Source organism: Nomascus leucogenys, chromosome 16 (assembly GCF_006542625.1).
Source record: "Nomascus leucogenys isolate Asia chromosome 16, Asia_NLE_v1, whole genome shotgun sequence".
In the NCBI taxonomy this organism is placed as follows: Eukaryota; Metazoa; Chordata; class Mammalia; order Primates; family Hylobatidae; genus Nomascus; species Nomascus leucogenys.
The window spans coordinates 36,622,956-36,641,566 of NC_044396.1; the positions used below are offsets into that span (position 1 = coordinate 36,622,956).

An 18,611-nucleotide genomic window follows, 5' to 3' on the forward strand; every position below is an offset into this window, starting at 1 on the left:
CGGTCTCGGAGCTGCCGTCCAGGGTGCAGGCTGCCAGCCGCCATGCCCCATGCAAACTCCTCTGCTTTCCTCCCTGGAGCCTCCATGCCTAGGACCCTTTATCTGAGGCCCTGGACAGGGGTCACTTGCAGGGCAGGGGAGCAGCATGAAGGCACTTTCCCCACTCTGACTCAGTATCCAGTGCTTTCTGACTCAGCTCTTCCCCATAAAACTGCAGAGCCTCCTGTTCGGGGCCTCTCAACGGTGAGACGGCCCATGTCTGTGCTAATCCATCTGGATGCTGAGCAGTGCACCACTCTAAGAGCAAACAGAACAGGGGGAGTCTCCCTCCAGTGTTAGCCTCTCACTTCCATGACTCCAGAGTGAGTAAAACCTTCATGGCAACCTTCTTTCTGGCTTGCTGTTGCTGTATTCAGCTACCCCAAGCCTGGCAGTTCCACTCTCTTGAGTTCAGCTGAGCCGCTGACAGCTACATCAATCTCTTCCAACGGACCCTTAGTTAAACTAAACCCCTCTTAATTTTTTCATTTTATTAAGCAGAAAACAAAGTATTTCATTACACTAGGACAAAGAAATCTAAGTTTGGTTAACTGTGAAACAAATGAGATAGGCACATCCAGAGACAAGCTTATGAGAAAGCTCCATGTATTTTTGTGTGGGCGGGCGGGGGTGTGGGGGTGTGGGGGGTGGGGGGTGGGGAGAGCTGGGGGAACATAGTCTCACTCTGTCACCCAGGCTGGAGCACAATAGTGCAATTTCAGCTCACCACAACATCCGCCTCCCGGGTTTAAGCAATTCTCCTGCCTCAGCCTCCCGAATAGCTGGGATTATAGACATGCGGCACCACGCCCAGTTAATTTTTGCATTTTTTCAGTACAGATAAGGTTTCACCATGTTGGCCAGGCTGGTCTCAAACTCCTGACTTCAAGTGATCTGCCTGCCTTGGTCTTCCAAAGTGCTGGGATTACAGGTGTGAGCCATCATGCCTGGCCCCGCATGTGTATATTATATTTAATACAGACTGTTCCTACTATCTCCTCACATGAAAACGTTTGTATGCTATCAGTGTCCACAGTTTTAAACGAGTAGGCAAAGCTCCAACACACATGTCTACACTGGTGGGTATTGCATTTGCCTCAACATAACATGGTGTTATCATCTGGCAGCTACTGCTTTAGCCCTAATCTTGCCATTCCTGGTATCAGTCAATACTCTGGGAGTAGAGAAGCTGGCACAAATGCCAACATCCAGGGAATTGAGGACAGAAGTCCTCAGAGCCTCCCATTCAGGGTTGGTTGACATTCAGTTTACACATAGTTTTAATAAATTTGCAATCTCATTTCTAAGGCAAGTAAAGGCAGCAAACAAAACAAAACAAACACCTGACAGCTTCACAAGAAAAGCAAGGTCAGACGAATTACCAAAGGCAAAGGAAACAAAACAAAACCAAAGCAGGCTGAGGCCATTTGGTTTAGGAGCACACCAGCAATGTAGCAACAAATGCTGAAAACCATAGCACAGTCAGTGAGAGGGACCTGAATTATGTGTCACAGGCTCTATAGGCTATTGGCAAAGGATAATATATTAACATAAAAGATGCATCAATCCTTACTGTCGGAGTGGCCAAGCCTGTCCATGAAAGAATAGTGGCCACTATCTCAACCACCATGTAGTGAATTCCTTCTCCTCCATTGTTTTCAGAAGCAGCCAGCTGCAGCAAGGGGCTAAGCCAGTGCTTCGCGTAAGGGCGAAAGACCTACAAGAGGATGTAAAAGTCAAACATCAAAGAATGGTCTTAAATTGCCAAAATATTAATACAAGACTGTATCTTCCATCAGCTAAAATGGTATACTATGACTGGACCTAAAGCCAAAAGGGAGGTAAGCACGTTAAAGTGAAGTCATTAGTGTGGGCCCTAATCCAGTATGACTGGTGTCCTTATTAAAAGAGGAAATCAGGACACAGAGACAGATACAAGGGGAAGATGTGGCGAAGACACAGGGAGAATGCCTCTGACACACCACACAGTGCTTGAGGCTGCCAGAGGCTGGGTGCAGCCTGGACCAGGCTCTCTCATAGCTCTCGAAGGAACCAACCCTGCCAGCAGCTTGATCTCAGGCCACAGCTGTCTGAGTCCCCCCAGTATGGCACCCTGAGACCACGTGCCCAGGGTGTGAAGAATCAAGTGAGCCCTGAGGAAAGCAGGTGCTGCTGCAGCCCTAGAGCAATCTGTCAGGGACCTCCTGACAGACTCGCCACGTCTGCAGAGCTGCCCAGAATGACCTTCTACGGAGCCAAGTGGATGGTGTCACCCCACCACTTAGTGCCCTTAGTCGTTCCCTGGTGCTCAATGAATGAGCCCAACCCTCTGCATAGCTCTGGATGGCCTGGCCTGGCTCTGGTCCAGGCCACACTCCCACAGCCCAAGCAGTCAGTGCAGACCTGCATGGCTCACCCAGGGACCACCCGTGCTATGCTACTCCTTCCCTGCCTAGTGCAAACTCTCACTGCACTTCACCACGTCTAGCTCAAAGGCCTTTCCAAAATCGACTCCAAGATGCTCCTACCTTACAAACTCAGCAACTGCCTAAGAGTCAGCCGTTTTTCATATAGAGTTAACAGGAATATTTTCTCCCCGCCTCCACCCCCCGCTTTTTTTTTTCTACTATAAGGAGAGAACGTTGGCAGCCATTAGAAAGCGGCTACACGTACTTTATACAAACACCACTTCTAACTCACGAGAGGTGAATTTACATGTGTTAAAAACGATAAAAGAATGGTGATGAACAAGTAGATAAATATTGGATGGCTAATCAGAGAACAAAAATGTCATGCTCTGTCCCTTTATATTTTCCTTTTTTGTGTGTTTTTAAGTATATTCACAGAATTGCAATTGATTCATTCATAGAATTGAATAAACAGACTTATAGAATCTATTCAAAGAATAAACAAATAATCAATTTTCAAAGAATAAAGAAATAATCAATTACTTACCTCTTCTGTATTAATAACAAGCTTGGCTAAGAAGAGACGGATATTTAATGGTACTAATGGATTTCCCAGTTTGCCATGGAGGAATTTCATCCAAGGAGGAAGATCTCTTGGCACTGAATCCTAAAATAAAACATTCAAAATTACCTTAAAAAGTGGAATAAAATAATGATACATTTTGATATTATGGAAAAATAATGATAAAGTAAGACATGAACAAAAAAAATCACATTTATTTGATAAGCAGTTTGGTTTTGTCTTCAATATTAAATGTTCATTCTCAATATGACACCAATGAATATAGTGTTAACAGGTAAGATGAGTGGGAAAAGCACCTCTTCTCCTTGAGGCGGGCCCAGGCTTCTGTGCATGTGCTTCACCAGGGCCGTCAGGGCCGCCATGCACTCGTGCCGATTGAGCTCGTCCATCTCCAGCTCCAGCACATCATCATGCACCCCGGGGTCCCGCTGCTCCTGCGAAAGGGAGGGCCCAGGAGAGCAGAGGGTACAGTTAACATTCAGTGGACAAGGCAGTGGATGTGGGAGGCTCTTTCTGGGAGAACAGCATATAACAAACACTTAGGTAATAATGATAATTTGGTAATAATATCAAATACACTCACACTGTACAATTAACACATAAGAAAGATTTCATGTCTTCCTTGCATCCCAAGTACATAGTCCCCCTGCCCTGTCTGCCCAGTCACTCCACAGGGTGGCTCCTGAGGTCAGATGTCTCTGTTACACTGACCCCTGACCCCCATCTATGGTCAATCCCCAGGGTGGCTCCTCAGGCCAGATGTCTCTGGTATGTTGACCCCCTGACCTGTCTGTATGGTGACTCCCCAGGAGTGCACCTCAGTCAAAGCATCTTTGCTATGTTGATCCCTGACCTCCTACTGTGCTGATGATATCTGACTGCTGAGTCTACAGAATAAAAGGCTAGGAATTAGATCTTGGGAAATTCTCCAAATTAACTCTATACTCCAAGGGTTGTCAATGGACAGAGAACTGGCTTCCTGTAGTAACAGCAAGGCATAGCTGTGACCCCCTTTCTTCACAAACATCGACAATATTCTTTTAGTATGTGAAATGTGATCACCCTTCTCCGAAAACGACCAGTGGCAGGTCTAGGGTCTTGGGAGCTGTATGAATAGCTCTGAACTCCGGTTGAGAAATCAAATTGACTCATTTCCTCACTCAGGGTACTGTCTGCCAAATATGACAGGGAAGACATATAGGAAGGACCATCTGAAATATAAAAAAGGAGAAAATTACATGTATTCAAATATAATCAGTAAGAAATGTATTTCTCTAAACTCAAATGATATGAAAATTAAAGGGTATTTTAATCTAAGGTTTTCATCAAGCTGGTGATTATTAACCTATTATCCAGATTAAGAAAGCAAAAAAGAAATGGGGAAGAGACCTCATTTTCTTTTTGTTGTTATCAAGCAGTTATTCTGTCATAGACAAGGAAATTGTTATACTGGTCCAATTTTGCATATGATTAACAAATTTTCTTCGCATTTAAAATTTTGATGATGTACATTTTGCCCATTAAGTCTAACATAAATGTGGGAAGAAATACTACTGAAAAGTAGCTAATCCAAAACACCTAAGGGATTTAGAAAACTGGTCCAAATTTTATTCTCATATCAAGAAATGATGATAAAGCTATAAGGAAAAATTAAGCAAAAAACAAAAACAAGGAGCATATAGAGGGATAGTGGACTAATTTTAAATAGGGAGGCCAGGAGGAGTCTACTTCAGGGGTTGACATTAAACAAAATGTCATGAGGTATGCTGACACTTGGGGTTGTGGGTATTAGACAAAACTGCAAGTGCAAACGACCTGGGGCAAAAGCAGGCCTGGCACCTACAAGGCACAGGCAAGGGCCATATGCTGGAGTGAGCAGGAAGAAGGGCTGCAGGGGAGGGGGTCGGCAGGTCAGGGGCCTTGAGCAGCTCTGTCCTGCTGGAGATGGTAACCCACAGTGAGGTTGGGCACAGACTGGCTGGAAAGGACTTGTATTCTAATGTAGACTTCTGAATATATCTAAATAACATACAAATACAATCCATATGCAAACAATAAGACACCAAGCTAATTTTGTACTTTTAAAAAAGTGTAACATATCTGAGCCCCATCTGGCCGCTCTGAGACCTTTTTATGCAGCTAAGTTTAGCTAAGTACATTTCTTTCAAAATATAATTCCATTTGCCACTTAAAATACTTTTTCAAACTCAATTTCAATGTTTTAGGGTACTTAAAGTATTTTCTATTTACATAAAAAATACCTTACTCCTCTACTTGTCTTAGAACCAAACAAAACAAAACAACCCATCGATTTGAATCCTTTCTCGTGATTTTGAAAACATCCTACCTGAATCCCCATTTGCTGCTTCTCTGGCTTCTTTCCTAATTTCAATGTACTTTTTCTTTCTTTCCATAGGAAGCTATTGGGCAGAACAAATAAACAATGTAAAACATTTTATAATAAGTCATACTTTTTCTGTTTTAATAGCAATCTGGCAAAAAAAAATTACAAATTTTTAAACAAAACAAAACAAAAAATTTTAAAACAAAACATATTTAAAAGCACTCAAAAATAACCTCAAAAAGAGACTAGTGAGTGTCCCTTAAGGAAAGCCCTTCCTGCAGATTCCCACAGAACTCGGCCCAGGCACTTAACCTCCATCTCAGCTCTGGTACAGCTCACTGCGTACAGTGTGTACCAAGCTCTTATGCCTGGATTGCTGATAAATTTTATTTATCTCTGAACCTCAATTTCTTCAAATCTAGTTATGATATATCATAGTACCTGTAATTGTTGTAAAATATAGAAGCAACATACAGCATGTGTCTACACACTTAATAAACTGGTGCTAATTTTGTTGTTTTTTAGTTCTTTGAACATATGCCTAGAAAACAATCCTAGTCTTGTTCAGAAGTACAAGGCAGGATCACCATTCACATGTAGTGGTGAAGCACTAAGACATGGTGGAGATCAGCAGCTGTGTGGGGAAAGTGCATGCCATGGTGGATGAGCTCAGCTCTCTGCCCACCTTCCCATTTCCAATGGGTGGTGAAGGCAGCAACCACCACATTCTCACCAACTGCCCAACTGCTGAGGTTGGCATGTCAATCTGAGCTTGGCTAAAACAAACCTTGTCCTATCTGCCAGAGCATGTCTTCCAGTTAACCCATGACTTCTCCATGATCCTGCCACGTTGCCCAAGCAAAGCCACAGTAAGGATCTCAACTTCTTTGACTGGAGCAATTCACTCAGAAAACAACTTCTGGGATATGTCCTAACACTTCCTTTTACTGGCACCGTCTTTCCTTCACATGTCAAGAGATGAAATCAAGTTCTGACAAATTTTGTAGTTGCCTGAGATTGTATCTTAAGCTACAATTGCCAGATTTTGTAGAAACTACATGAAACCACCAGTTTTTGTTGAAAGCCGGCTTGAATATTGGCAACTTAACGTGTTTGACATAATATGGTTTTCCTTGTGAGCGCTTGGTAAGTTTTTTTTAACTTAGAACATTTTCACTCACCTCAACTTCTACAGGAAAATTATAGCGGCGCTTCAGGTCGATCAGATTTTCAAAAATAAGCAAGTTCTGTAAATACAAAGAATCATGTAAAAATAGCTGAATGGTGAAGATCCTCATAACCGATGTTACTTTAGAATTAATGCTATGTAATAGCTCATGGAAAAGCACTCCAGCTTTAAATATACCTATGCAGAATTAAACGAACCACATCTTTAATATAAGATGGTGCAAATTATCTGTAAGTTTAACTGATATAACCTAACTTTTGAACTCCTACAATGACAATAGTGCACACCTTAGGAGAGGCCTACCTTTTCTGGCTTTTCACTAAACAGAAAACCTTGGTAAAATTTTAACTCATTGAAGACACAGCAGATGACAGATATGGCGCAGTTGTATGCTGCACAATGGTAAAGTCTTCTCCTCTCCAGCAGCTGATTCTCTCCTGCCATGTTCTCTGTAAATGCATCATAGCACAATCTGCAGAGAGATCCATGTGACAAATCAATTCACACAACATGGCAATCACTGCTCAAACCCAACAATGCCGGACAACAGGACCTAATGCCATTCAGCCTTTCTCGAGGGTCAGGCTTGTGCCAGGCAGAGTACTGGGCACTGGAAATATGAAAAGGAGCATGTCACCCATCTCACAGCAAGGGCAGCATACATACAAGGATCTTGCAACACAGTGGTCAGTGACGCAACGGCATCAAGTGCAGTAAGTAAAGAGAGGGAAGCAAGGAGAACAGACAACAGCCTAGTCATGACTGAATGGTGACATCATTCACTGATGAGGTAAGATAGCACCAAGTAAGAGGAGGGTAATAATGAATTTGTTTGGAGATGCAAAATGAGACATGGCAAAAGTCTGTGTTCAATATTTACTAGGAGGAGAACTCCATTAAAAGACAAGTTTTAGAGAAAATACATTTGATTACTTTTGTACTGTTTAGAATGCCAGTTAAAAAATATTTACTATGCCTTTAATTTCAAATCTCAGAAAAAATAAAATACTCTAAATCTTTTGTTACTGAAAATCACAGCACTAAAATAAACATCAAGCTATTCAAGGGGAAAAACAGCAGGAAAAGAACAGTAAAAGGAAAAAGTTTTATTATTTGTAAAATATTAGTACAAGATAAAACAACTGTTATCTAATACACCCTAAATTAACGCCCTAAAATTCACCTAAGTGGTTTGTAAGAAGAAAACTATAAAAGCTCAGTATCTAAATAAAATATTTATTCACACTATATACACACATAAAAATATATGTACCCAAAGCATTGATAAATAAAATAGAATCCAAAATTAAGTAAAATCTTACTTAATCAGTGTCTTTGTAAGTTCATTTCCTTCTGTAATACACGAGCCATGGAAAACTTGATTAATTTTTGATTCCTTAGCGTGAACATCATCTTTGGGAAGACGAGAATACATCACATCTAGAATCTTATAGTAGCCCATCTTTTTGGTGATTTGGGTATCAAAGGTTGATTCATTTAGCTTCAAAAAGGTAACAAATAATTATCTTTGGTCTTATTAAACATGAAATATATCTTATAGAATATATCAAATTTAATACTTAATATCCTTTAGACAGACAGAATTTTAACAGTCAAAAATGCTAAATCACTTCAATAAGAAAGCATGCAATTGTCCAGGTCTAGAACACGAATATAAGCATTGATATGTTACACTGGTGAAGCAGGAAATAATGCATGACATCCAAATAGTGAGCCAAGGGTAGAAAATGTTTGCACAAAATCTTACTGAAGACATGGGAACAACAGATGAAAATCCAAAATTCTCAGCTATTTTGAAGTTTGCATTAACAATGTGGCATCTGGGTATTCATAGTATTTCCCAACAGGATTCCAAGAGAGGCTGAGTGATACACCCTGCCCTCGCCCCACAAAAAGGATCCACAAGATGCCCTCATCCCTAAATCCTACCTCCTCATGTGGCAAAAAAGGACTTTGTAGACAAAATTTAGTTAAGGGCCTTGTGATGAGGAGATTATTTTTGACTGCACAGGTGGGTAGGCCATAAATGAAATCACAGGCAACCTTGTAAGAAGGATGTGTAGGGAGATTAGATAGACAGGAAATGGAAATGTGACCAGAGAGGAAGAGACCAGGGTGAAACCAGCACAAGCCAAGCAATGTTGGCAGCCCCCAGAACCTGGAAGAGGCCGGGAACAGCTCTTCCCTGAGTTCCCAGAGTGAGCGTGGCCCTGACAACACTGTGATGTTAGCCCAGTGAAACTGATTCTGGACTTCTGGCCTCCAGAAGTGTAAGAGAATATCCAAATTTGCGTTAAGTTATTACAGAAGCCACAGGAAATAAAGGCAGATCCCATGTAGCCACAGACTGTTACGTGGCACACTCCTCGAACAGCAGAGGCCATGTGACTGAGCACACAGCAGTGTCTAAGCACACCAGTCAAGCAGGCTGCTTACTTCTTATTACTATTTAACTGATTTAAGGCGTATGATACCTTTGTAAACCTGGACTTCAACACATCAATGGCATCCACCACAATTGTGCTGAAGAATTCTCTCAAAGCATCCAGGCTACAGTGCCACAGCAGAGTGAGGAGGGAGCGGTCCACAAAGGATTGGCGTGTGAAACTTAGGCGGGGGTCATCCTTCCTGAACATTTCATACACGCTTTCCAGAAGGCCTACTTGTGTGACGCATGAACCCCTAAGAAAACAAGATAAAATTATATGAACATCCCTGCTTTGAAGAGGAACTTTATGAGTGCCTACTACGTAACAGGCAAAGTAAACACCAGTGATTACGAATTACAAAAATAACTTTAAGGACTATATATATGCAAAATCCACAAAATACAAAAAGCATTTGCACATGAACCATACTACTTTTATCCACTCCCCAAAATCTTCAAATCAAACGTGGGCATTAAAAAGAAGAATGTTTCATTTACTTTCAAATCTGGTCTTGCTTAAAGAACATCTGGAAGGCTCTGGAAGAATCTCAAGACTTAAAATAGACACATTTCTAGGATATAAAACTCAGAAGTTGGCTGGGCGTGGTGGCTCATGCCTGTAATCCCAGCACTTTGGGAGGCTGAGGCTGGCAGATCATGAGGTCAGGAGATCGAGACCACCCTGGCCAATATGGTGAAACCCTGTCTACTAAGAATACAAAAATTAGCTGGGCGTAGTGGTGTGCACCTCTAGACCCAGCTACTCTGAAGGCTGAGGCAGGAGAATCGCTTGAACACGGGAGGCGGAGGGTGCAGTGAGCCGAGATCGCACCACTGCACTCCAGCCTGGCAAAAGAGCGAGACTCCATCTCAAAAAAAAAAAAAAAAAAAAAATTCAGAAGTTATGATTTTAAAATTCTAGTTTCTCCCTACCAGAGAACCACCATTGCTATTTCCCAAACAGAAATATACCTGTCTATCTGGTCCTTTATTTTCTCACCTGAAAATAATGTATTTGAATAATCATCTATAAAGTTTTGTCTATAAATCTATAAATTAAGAATGCAGAGTTAGTATCTTCATCTGTAAAAATAAAGAGGGTTAAGACTAAATGGCCATTAAAATTCTGATGCCATGAAGTTAGATAACCAGGTCAAAAATACTAGATTCAGAAGGTAACTCAGTCATAAAAAGACTCTAGGACACTACTAGATGCCATACAGGATTTGCAAAGTTTATTTGGGTACTATAATGGACTGAATGTTTAAGACTCCCCAAATTCCTATGTGGAAACCCTGATCCCCAGTGTGATTGTATTAGGAGGTAAGGCTGCTGGGAGGTAATCAGTGCCCTTACATAAGAGGTCCCAGAGGCTGGGCGCAGTGGCTCACGCCTGTAATCCCAGCACTTCGGAAGGCCGAGGCGGGTGGATCACCTGAGGTCAGGAGTTGGAGCACGTGGATCACCTGAGGTCAGGAGTTTGAGACCAGCCTGGCCAACATGGCAAAACCCTGTCTCTACTAAAAATACAAAAATTAGCCGGGCATGGTGACAAATGCCTGTAAACCCAGCTACTCAAGAGGCTGAGGCAGAAGAATTGCTTGAACCCGGGAGGCAAAGGTTGCAGTGAGCTGAGATCGCACCATTGTACTCCTGCCTGGGCAACAATAAACTACGTCTCAAAAAAAAAAAAAAAAAAAAAAAAAGAGGCTCCAGAGAGTTTTTTGCCCCTTCTACCATGGATGACTCAGAGAGAAGGTGCTGCCTACAAGGCAGGCAAGCGGGCTGTCATTAGACACTCCATCAACTGGCAGCACATTCTTGGACTTCCCAGCCTCCAGAACCATGAGAAATATATTTCTGTTGTTTTATAGGCCACCCACTCTGTGCTATTCTGCTATAGCAGCCTGAAAGGAATAACATAGGCACCACCCTAGGTTCATTTTCTCTTGAGGAGCTTTCCACTAGCAAGCACTGCAGAGATGCACATAAAACATCTGACTCTTACATAAAAAGCTAAGATAGTAAGGAGAAGCAAAATAAAAAGAGCAAAGACCTAATGTTAAAAATGGGCCCACAGATGATTTACTGAAAAATGCAAATTAAATATTAAAAATATGCCTGACTTCACTCATAATAAAAGAAAAATTAAGGTAACAAAGGGAAACCCTTTCTCACCTATAAATTGGAAAAAATCTAAATGTTTCACAATGTTGGCAAGACAGTGGTGAAACAGATACACTAGTACATTACAAATAAGGGAGGAATGCAAATAATACAGCCCCAAAAGAAGCAATACAGAGATACCTGGCAAAATTACAAATATACTTACCCTTTCATCTGCATTTAGGACTCTACTCCAAAGATACACGGGCAAATACAAGATGATATAAACAGAAGGCTATTCACAACAGCATCATTATTATTTTTTAAAAATATTTTTTTTAACGATGGAGTTCTGCTATGTTGCTCAGGCTGGTCTCAAACTCCTGGGCTCAAGTGATCCTCCTGCCTCAGCCTCCCAAAGCACTGGGATTACAGGTGTAAGCCACCACATCTGGCTTCCCTGTGGCATTATGTTTAACAGCAAAAGATTGAACCCAGAAGTCCATTGGCAAGGGGCTACTTTAAAATACTATGATACTTCTTTGCAACGAAGAATTAAACACTAATTTTTTAAGACAAAGAATGAGAAAGATTTCTATATGCTGATAGGGCGAGATCTGTACAAGACACAAGTGGAAGAGATAGGAAGGTGATGGGGCAAAAGAGGAACAAGAGAAGGGCCCAAGATGGAAGGAAGATCCTCTGAATTGCAGCTCATTATATAGCTTTGATTTTACTCATGTAAATATCGTACATGTTCAAAATGAAAATTGAGTCAAAAGAAAAAACAAAATTTCTAAAATTTGAAAATTAAATAAGCACTACTAATTGGTATAATAACCACCCATCAAGAAAAAACTACATCAAATGATTTTGGAATACAAAATTTGACTGTATATCCTTAGATGGCATGTACTAAGAAAATTATAGCTAAAATGAAAAATTTAAACTTCATCTAGCTGTCATTATTCTATGTAATAATACTGGTATTGTTATTTTTGAAAGTATTTTGTGCATATTGTAAAGCCATTGAGTAATTATAGACTACCATTGGGAACAACATTAGAAAGAAGAGAACAAGATGCACAGTGTAAAGGAATAAGAAGTTACATTAAAATCCTGTAAAACAGAAAAAAGTAAGAAAAAAATTTTAATAATAAAAAATTTAGTTGCCTTTTATTTATTTTTGTTTATTTTTTCAGGCTCTCTGGCCTTGTTCCCAATCGCAGGAGGAAGCATGCAGTCCTTCACTATTACATATTTTGTTGGCTATTGGTTTTTCATAGACAGCCTTAGTCAGTTTTATCATAAATGGATGTTGTAGTTTGTCAAAAGTCTTCTTGCATCTACTGAAATTATAATGAGTTTGTGTCCTTTATTCTATTAATACGGTATCTAAGACTAACTGATTCCCAGATAGAAAAGCAACCTTGCATTCTTACAATAAACACCAATAGGTTATGGCGTATAAAGTTTTGTGGATGTTGCTGAATAGGTTAATGTATCTTTAAAAAATTTTGTGTTTATATTCATGAAAGATACTTACTGGTCTATAGTTTTCTTGTGCTGTCTTTCTCTTATGTTGGTCTTGTTACTGGCCTCACAAAAGGAGTTGGGAAGTATTCCTTCCTCCTCTATATCCTTAAGGGTTTATGAACTACTGGTACAATTTCTTTTTAAATATTTTAATTCCGGGTACGGTGGCTCACATTTGTAATCCCAGCAATTTGGAGGCTGAGGAAGAAGGATCATCTGAGTTCAGGAGTTCAAGACCAGCCAGGCAATTTAGGAAGAACCTCTCTACGTTTAAAAAAACAACAACAAACAAACAAAACAAAAAACAAAACAAAACAAAAGGCTGGGCGTGATAGCATGCCTGTAGTTCCAGCTACTAGGCAAGCTGAAGGAAGACCACTTGAGCCCAGAAGTCAAGGCTGCAGTGAGCCATGATCATGCCACTGCCCTCCAGTATGGGCAATAGAGCAAGACCCTATCTCAAAAATAATAAATGAATGAATGAATGATAAAATTCAATGGAAGGAGTGGACCAAGAAGGCTAAACAGAAGCCTCCAGTGATTGTCTCCCCTGCAGAACGCCAAAATGAACAACTATCTGTATAAAAAAGCACTTTCGTAAGAACCAAAATCAGGTGAGTGATCATAGTACCTGGTTTTAACTTCGTATTAAGGAAAGAGGCACTGAAGAAACTAAGAAAGATAGTCTTCAATCAGCTACACCACTCCTTCCTCATCTCCCAGCAGCAGTCGCACACAGGACACAGAAGCTGTGCACTTGGGTGAGGAAAAGCACAGTGACAGGGCACTTTGCATTGGAACTCAGTGATGTCCTGTCACAGCAGAAACCAACCCAGGGCAGAATTTAGCCAGCACTCACTGGGAGAACATTTAGACCAGCCCTAATCAGAGGCAAACTGTCCATCCCAGTGGTCAGAAACTACATTCTGGCAAGCCCTGCCACCATGGGCTAAAGTGCCTTGGGGTCCCAAATAAACTTGAAAGGCAACTAAGATGACAACAGCTGCAATTCTTGGGCAAGTCCTGGTGCTGGGCTGGGCTCAAAACAAGTGGACTTGGGGGGCACATGACCTGAGATACTAGCTGTGGCCACTATGGGAGTGCTTGGCCATGCCTCCCCAAACACAAGTAGTACAGCTTGCAGGAATAAAAGTGATTCCTTTCTTCTGCTTGAGGAGAGGAGGGGGAGAGTAAAGAGGACTTTGTCTTGCAACTGGGATACTCAGCCACAGTAGAACAGGGTACCAGGGAGAATCCTGAGTCCCTCACTTCAGGTCCTGGCTCCCAGATGACATTTTTAGACACACTCTGGGCCAGAAGGGAACCCGCTGCCTTGAAGGGAAGGGCTCGGTCTGATGGGATTCATCACCTACTGACTAAAGAGCCTTTGGGTGATGAATTATCAGTGCTAACCAGGTAGTACTTGCCGTGGGCCTTGGTTAAGACCCAGGGCCACGCTGGCTTCAAGTGTGACCCAGCACATTCCCAGTTGTGGTGGCCACAGGGAGAAACTCCTTCTGTTTGAGAGATGGAGAAGGAAGAGTAAAGGAGCCTTGCATTATGTTTCATGCCTTGCAACATGGGCACCAGCTTGGCCACAGAGGGGCAACATCCCAAGCAGGCTTCTGAGGTCCCTTAGGACTTCTGGACCTGCCCTGGGCCAGAGGGGAGCCCACTACCCTGAAGGGAGAAACTCAGGACTGGCAGCATTCACCACAAGCTGACTACAGAGCCCTTGAGCCTTGAGTGAAAATCAGCAGTAGCCAGGCAGTCCTCACTGCAGGCCTGGGGCAATGGTGACCACAGGCAGAGACTTTTCTATTTTAGGAGAGGGAAGAATGAAAAGGACTTTGTTTTGCAGCTTGGGTGCCAGCTCAACTACAGTGGAATAGAGCAGGTAAATTCCTACAGTTCCCAACTCCAGGCCTGGCTCATAGATGGCATCTCTTGACCTACCTGAAGCCAGGGAGAAATCATTGTCTTGAAGGAAAGGACACAAGACTGGCTAGATTTGCCTCCTGCTGATTGTACAGCCACTGGGCCTTGAATGAACACAGGCAGTAGCCAGGCAGTGGTCACTGAAGGCCTTCAGTGAGACCCAGTGCTGTGCTGTGCTGTGCTTCAGGTCTGACCCCATGCGATCCCAATGGTGGTGGCTACAGAGGTGCTCATATTACCGTTCCCCCAGCTACAGGTAACTCAGCACAGACAGAGAGACTCCATTTGTTTGAGAAAAGCAAGTAAAGGAAACAAGAGTCTCTGCCTGGTAATCCAGGGAATTTTCCAAGATTGTACCAAGACCACCAAGGTGGTACCTCTAGAAGTCTGTAAGAACCACAGTGTTACTGGGTTTGGGGTGCCTCCTACAGCAGATTAGGACTTAGGGTGGCCCCTAAAGCAGATATGGCTTCAGTGACTAAAGACTTAGATCATACCCCCAAGTACCTTCAAATACCTGGAAAGTCTTCCCAAGAAGGATGTATATAAACAAGCCCAAAAGACTACAATAAATACCTAAAATCTTTAATGCCCTGATATCAATGAACATCCACAACCATCAAAACCAGCCAAGAAAACATGACTTTACCAAATAAACTAAATAAGGCACCAACACCAATCCAAGAGAGACAGAGATATGTGACCTTTCAGACAGAATTCAAAATAGCTGTTTTGAGGAAGGCCAACAAAATTCAAGGTAATACAGATAAGGAATCCAGAATCCTATCAGATAAATTAAACAAAGAGATTGAAAAAATTAAAAAGAATCAAACAGAAATTATGAATCTGAAAAATGCAGATGACATACTGAAGAATGCACTGGAGTGTCTCTTAAAAGCAGAACTGATCAAGCAGAAGAAAGAATTAATGAACATGAAGGCAGGCTATTTGAAAATACACAGAGGGGACAAAAGAAACAGAATAAAAAACAATGAAGCATACCTACAAGATCTAGAAAAGAGCCTCAAAAGGGCAAATCAAAGACTTACTGGTCTTAAAGGAAAGGTAGTGGGAGACAGGGGTAGAAAGTGTTTTCAAAGGGATAATAACAGAGAACTTTCCAAACCTACTGAGAAAGATAGCAATACTCAAGTATAAGAAGGTTATAGAGCACCAAGCAGATTTAACCCAAATAAAACTATCTCAAGGCATTTAACAAGCAATCACCCAGAAGTCAGGAATAAAGAAAGGACCCCAAGAGAAGCAAGGGGAAAGAAACGAGTAACACACAAAGGAGTGCCAATACATCGGGCAGCAGACTTCTGGGTGGAAACTTTACAGGCGAAGACAGAGTGGTATGACATATTGAAGATGCTGAAGGAAAAAAAACCTTTTTTTCCTAGAACGTATATCCAATAAAAATATCCTTCAAGCATGAAGACTTTCCCAGAAAACATAAGCTAAAGGATTTTATCAGTACCACAAGAGAAATGCTACAAGAAATGATAAAAGGAGTTTTTTTATTTGTTTTTGTTTTTGTTTTTTGAGACGGAGTTTCGCTCTTCTTGCCCAGGCTGGAGTGCAGTGGCACAATCTCAGCTCACTGCAACCTCCACCTCCAGGGTTCAAGCGATTCTCCTGCCTCAGCCTTCTGAGTAGCTGAGATTACAGGCACTTGCCACCACGCCTGGCTTATTTTTAGTAGAGACAGGGTTTCATCATGTTGACCAGGTTGGTCCCAAACTCCTGACCTCAGGAGATCCACCAGCCTTGGCCTCCCAAAGTGCTGGGATTACACGCATGAGCCACCACCCCTGGCCAGGAGTTCTTTAATATGAAAGAAAAGGACATCAATGAGCAATAACAAATCACCTGAAGGTATAAAACTCACTAATAAGTACAAAGAAAACCACAGAATATTGTAACACTGTAATTGTGTTATGTAAACTACTTATATTTTGAGTAGAAAGACTAAAAAGATAAATTCATCAAAAATAATAACTTTTCCAGACATAGACAATGTAATAAGGTATAACTTGAAACAGCAAAACATTTAAAAAGTGGAAGATGAGATTAAAATGTATAATTTTTATTAGTTTTTTGTCTTGCTCATGTGTTTGTTTATCCAATCAGTGTTCAGCTATCAGCAGTTTAAAATAATGAGTTATAAGATATCATTTGCAAGCCTCATGGTAACCTCAGATCAAAAATAACATACAACAAACACACAAAAATAAAAAGCAGGAAATTAAAACATATGACCCGAGAAAATCACCTTCACTAAAAGGAAGACAGGAAGAGAAGTAATAAGGAGGAAAGACCACAAAATGACCAGAAAACAAATAACAAATGGTAGAAGTCCACACTTATCAACAACAACATTGAATGTAAATGGACTAAACTGTCCAATAAAAATAAAGTGGCTAAATTGATTTTAAAAAGTAAAAAAAAAAAAAAAAAAAAAAAAAAAAAAAAAAAAAAAAAAAGATCTGTTGCCTGCAACAAACACACTTCACCTATAAAGACCCACATAGATTGAAAATAAAGGGATGAAAAAAGATATTTCATGTCAATGGAAACCAAAACAGAGCAGGAGTAGCTGTACTTACATCAGACAAAATAGATTTCAAGACAAAAAGTACAAAAAGGGATTTTTGAAGGCATTATATAATGATTAAGGGGTCAATTCAGCAAGAGGATATAACAATTGCAAATATATATGCACCGGTCACTGCAGCACTCAGATATATAAATCAAATATTAGGGCTAAAGGGCGAGACAGACCACAATGCAACAACAGCTGAAGACTTCAACACCCCGCCTTCAGGACTGGACAGATCTTCCAAACAGAAAATCAGTCAACAAAGAAATATCATACTCAATCAGCACTCCAGACTAAATGAAACTTATAGATATTTACAGAACATTTGACTCAATGGCTGCAGAAGACACATGACCCTCATAGGCACATGGATCATTCTCAAGGATAGAGCATATGTTAGGCCACAAAACAAGTCTTAATACATTCCAAAAAACTGAAATAATGTGGACAAAGGATATAAATTGTACAGCCAGTATGGAGAACAGCATGGAGGTTGCTGAAAAAATTAAAAATAGAACTTCCATATGATGCAGCAATCTCACTGTTAGGTATACACACAGCTTGGGTGACACGGCAAGACTCCATCTCAAAAAAAAAAAAAAAATAGGCCAAGTGAGTTGGCTCAAGCCTGTAATCCCAGCACTTTGGAAGGCCAAAGCGGGTGGATCACCTGAGGTCTGGAGTTCAAGATAAGCCTGGCCAACATGGTGAAAACCCATCTCTACTAAAAATACAAAAAAAAATGAGCTGGGCAAGGTGGCGCTCATCTGCAACCCCAGCTACTCGGGAGGGAAGCTGAGACAGAAGAATTACTTGCACCTGGGAGACAGAGGTTGCAGTTAGCCGAGATCGTGCCACCGTACTCCAGCCTGGGTGAAGAAAGGAAATCAGTATATCGAAGAGGTATTTGCACTCCCATGTTTACTGCAGCACTACTCAACAACAGCCAAAACTTGGAAGCAACGTATATGTCCATCAACAGACAAATGGATAAAGAAAATATACACAGTGGAGTACTATTCAGCCATCAAAAAGGAATGAGATACTATCATTTGGAACAATGTGAAATTAGTATGTTATGTGAAATAAGTAAGGCACAGAAAGACAATCTTTGCACGTTCTCACTTACTTGTGGGATCTAAAAATCATTAAAACAATTGAACTCATGGAGATAGAGAATAGAAAGATGGTTACCAGAGGCTGGAAAGGTTAAGAGGGAGGGGGAAGTGGGGATAGTTAACGGGTACAAAAATATGGTTAGATAGAATAAATAAGATCTAGTATTTGACGGCAGAATAGGGTGATTACAGTCAATGGTATTTTACATTTTTTCTTTTTTTGTTTTTTTTGAGACAGAGTCTCACTCAGTCACCTGCCTCCCAGGTTCACGCCATTCTCCTGCCTCAGCCTCCCCGGT

The 18,611-nt window shown here is 41.2% G+C and overlaps 1 protein-coding gene across 1 annotated transcript in view; it reads right to left on the reverse strand.

The window, feature by feature from the left end:
* The window catches only part of PRKDC (protein kinase, DNA-activated, catalytic subunit), a 184,772-nt gene that overhangs the window by 81,126 nt on the left and 85,035 nt on the right, over positions 1–18,611 (reverse strand). The window contains exons 40-48 of the mRNA XM_030795536.1: positions 9,059–9,266; positions 7,886–8,064; positions 6,867–7,035; positions 6,556–6,621; positions 5,378–5,450; positions 4,093–4,241; positions 3,327–3,464; positions 2,995–3,114; positions 1,613–1,756 (exon numbers count right to left, since the gene is read on the reverse strand). Of these exons, the coding sequence (XP_030651396.1) occupies positions 1,613–1,756; positions 2,995–3,114; positions 3,327–3,464; positions 4,093–4,241; positions 5,378–5,450; positions 6,556–6,621; positions 6,867–7,035; positions 7,886–8,064; positions 9,059–9,266 (1,246 nt within the window). The remainder of the gene's footprint in view (positions 1–1,612; positions 1,757–2,994; positions 3,115–3,326; positions 3,465–4,092; positions 4,242–5,377; positions 5,451–6,555; positions 6,622–6,866; positions 7,036–7,885; positions 8,065–9,058; positions 9,267–18,611) is intronic.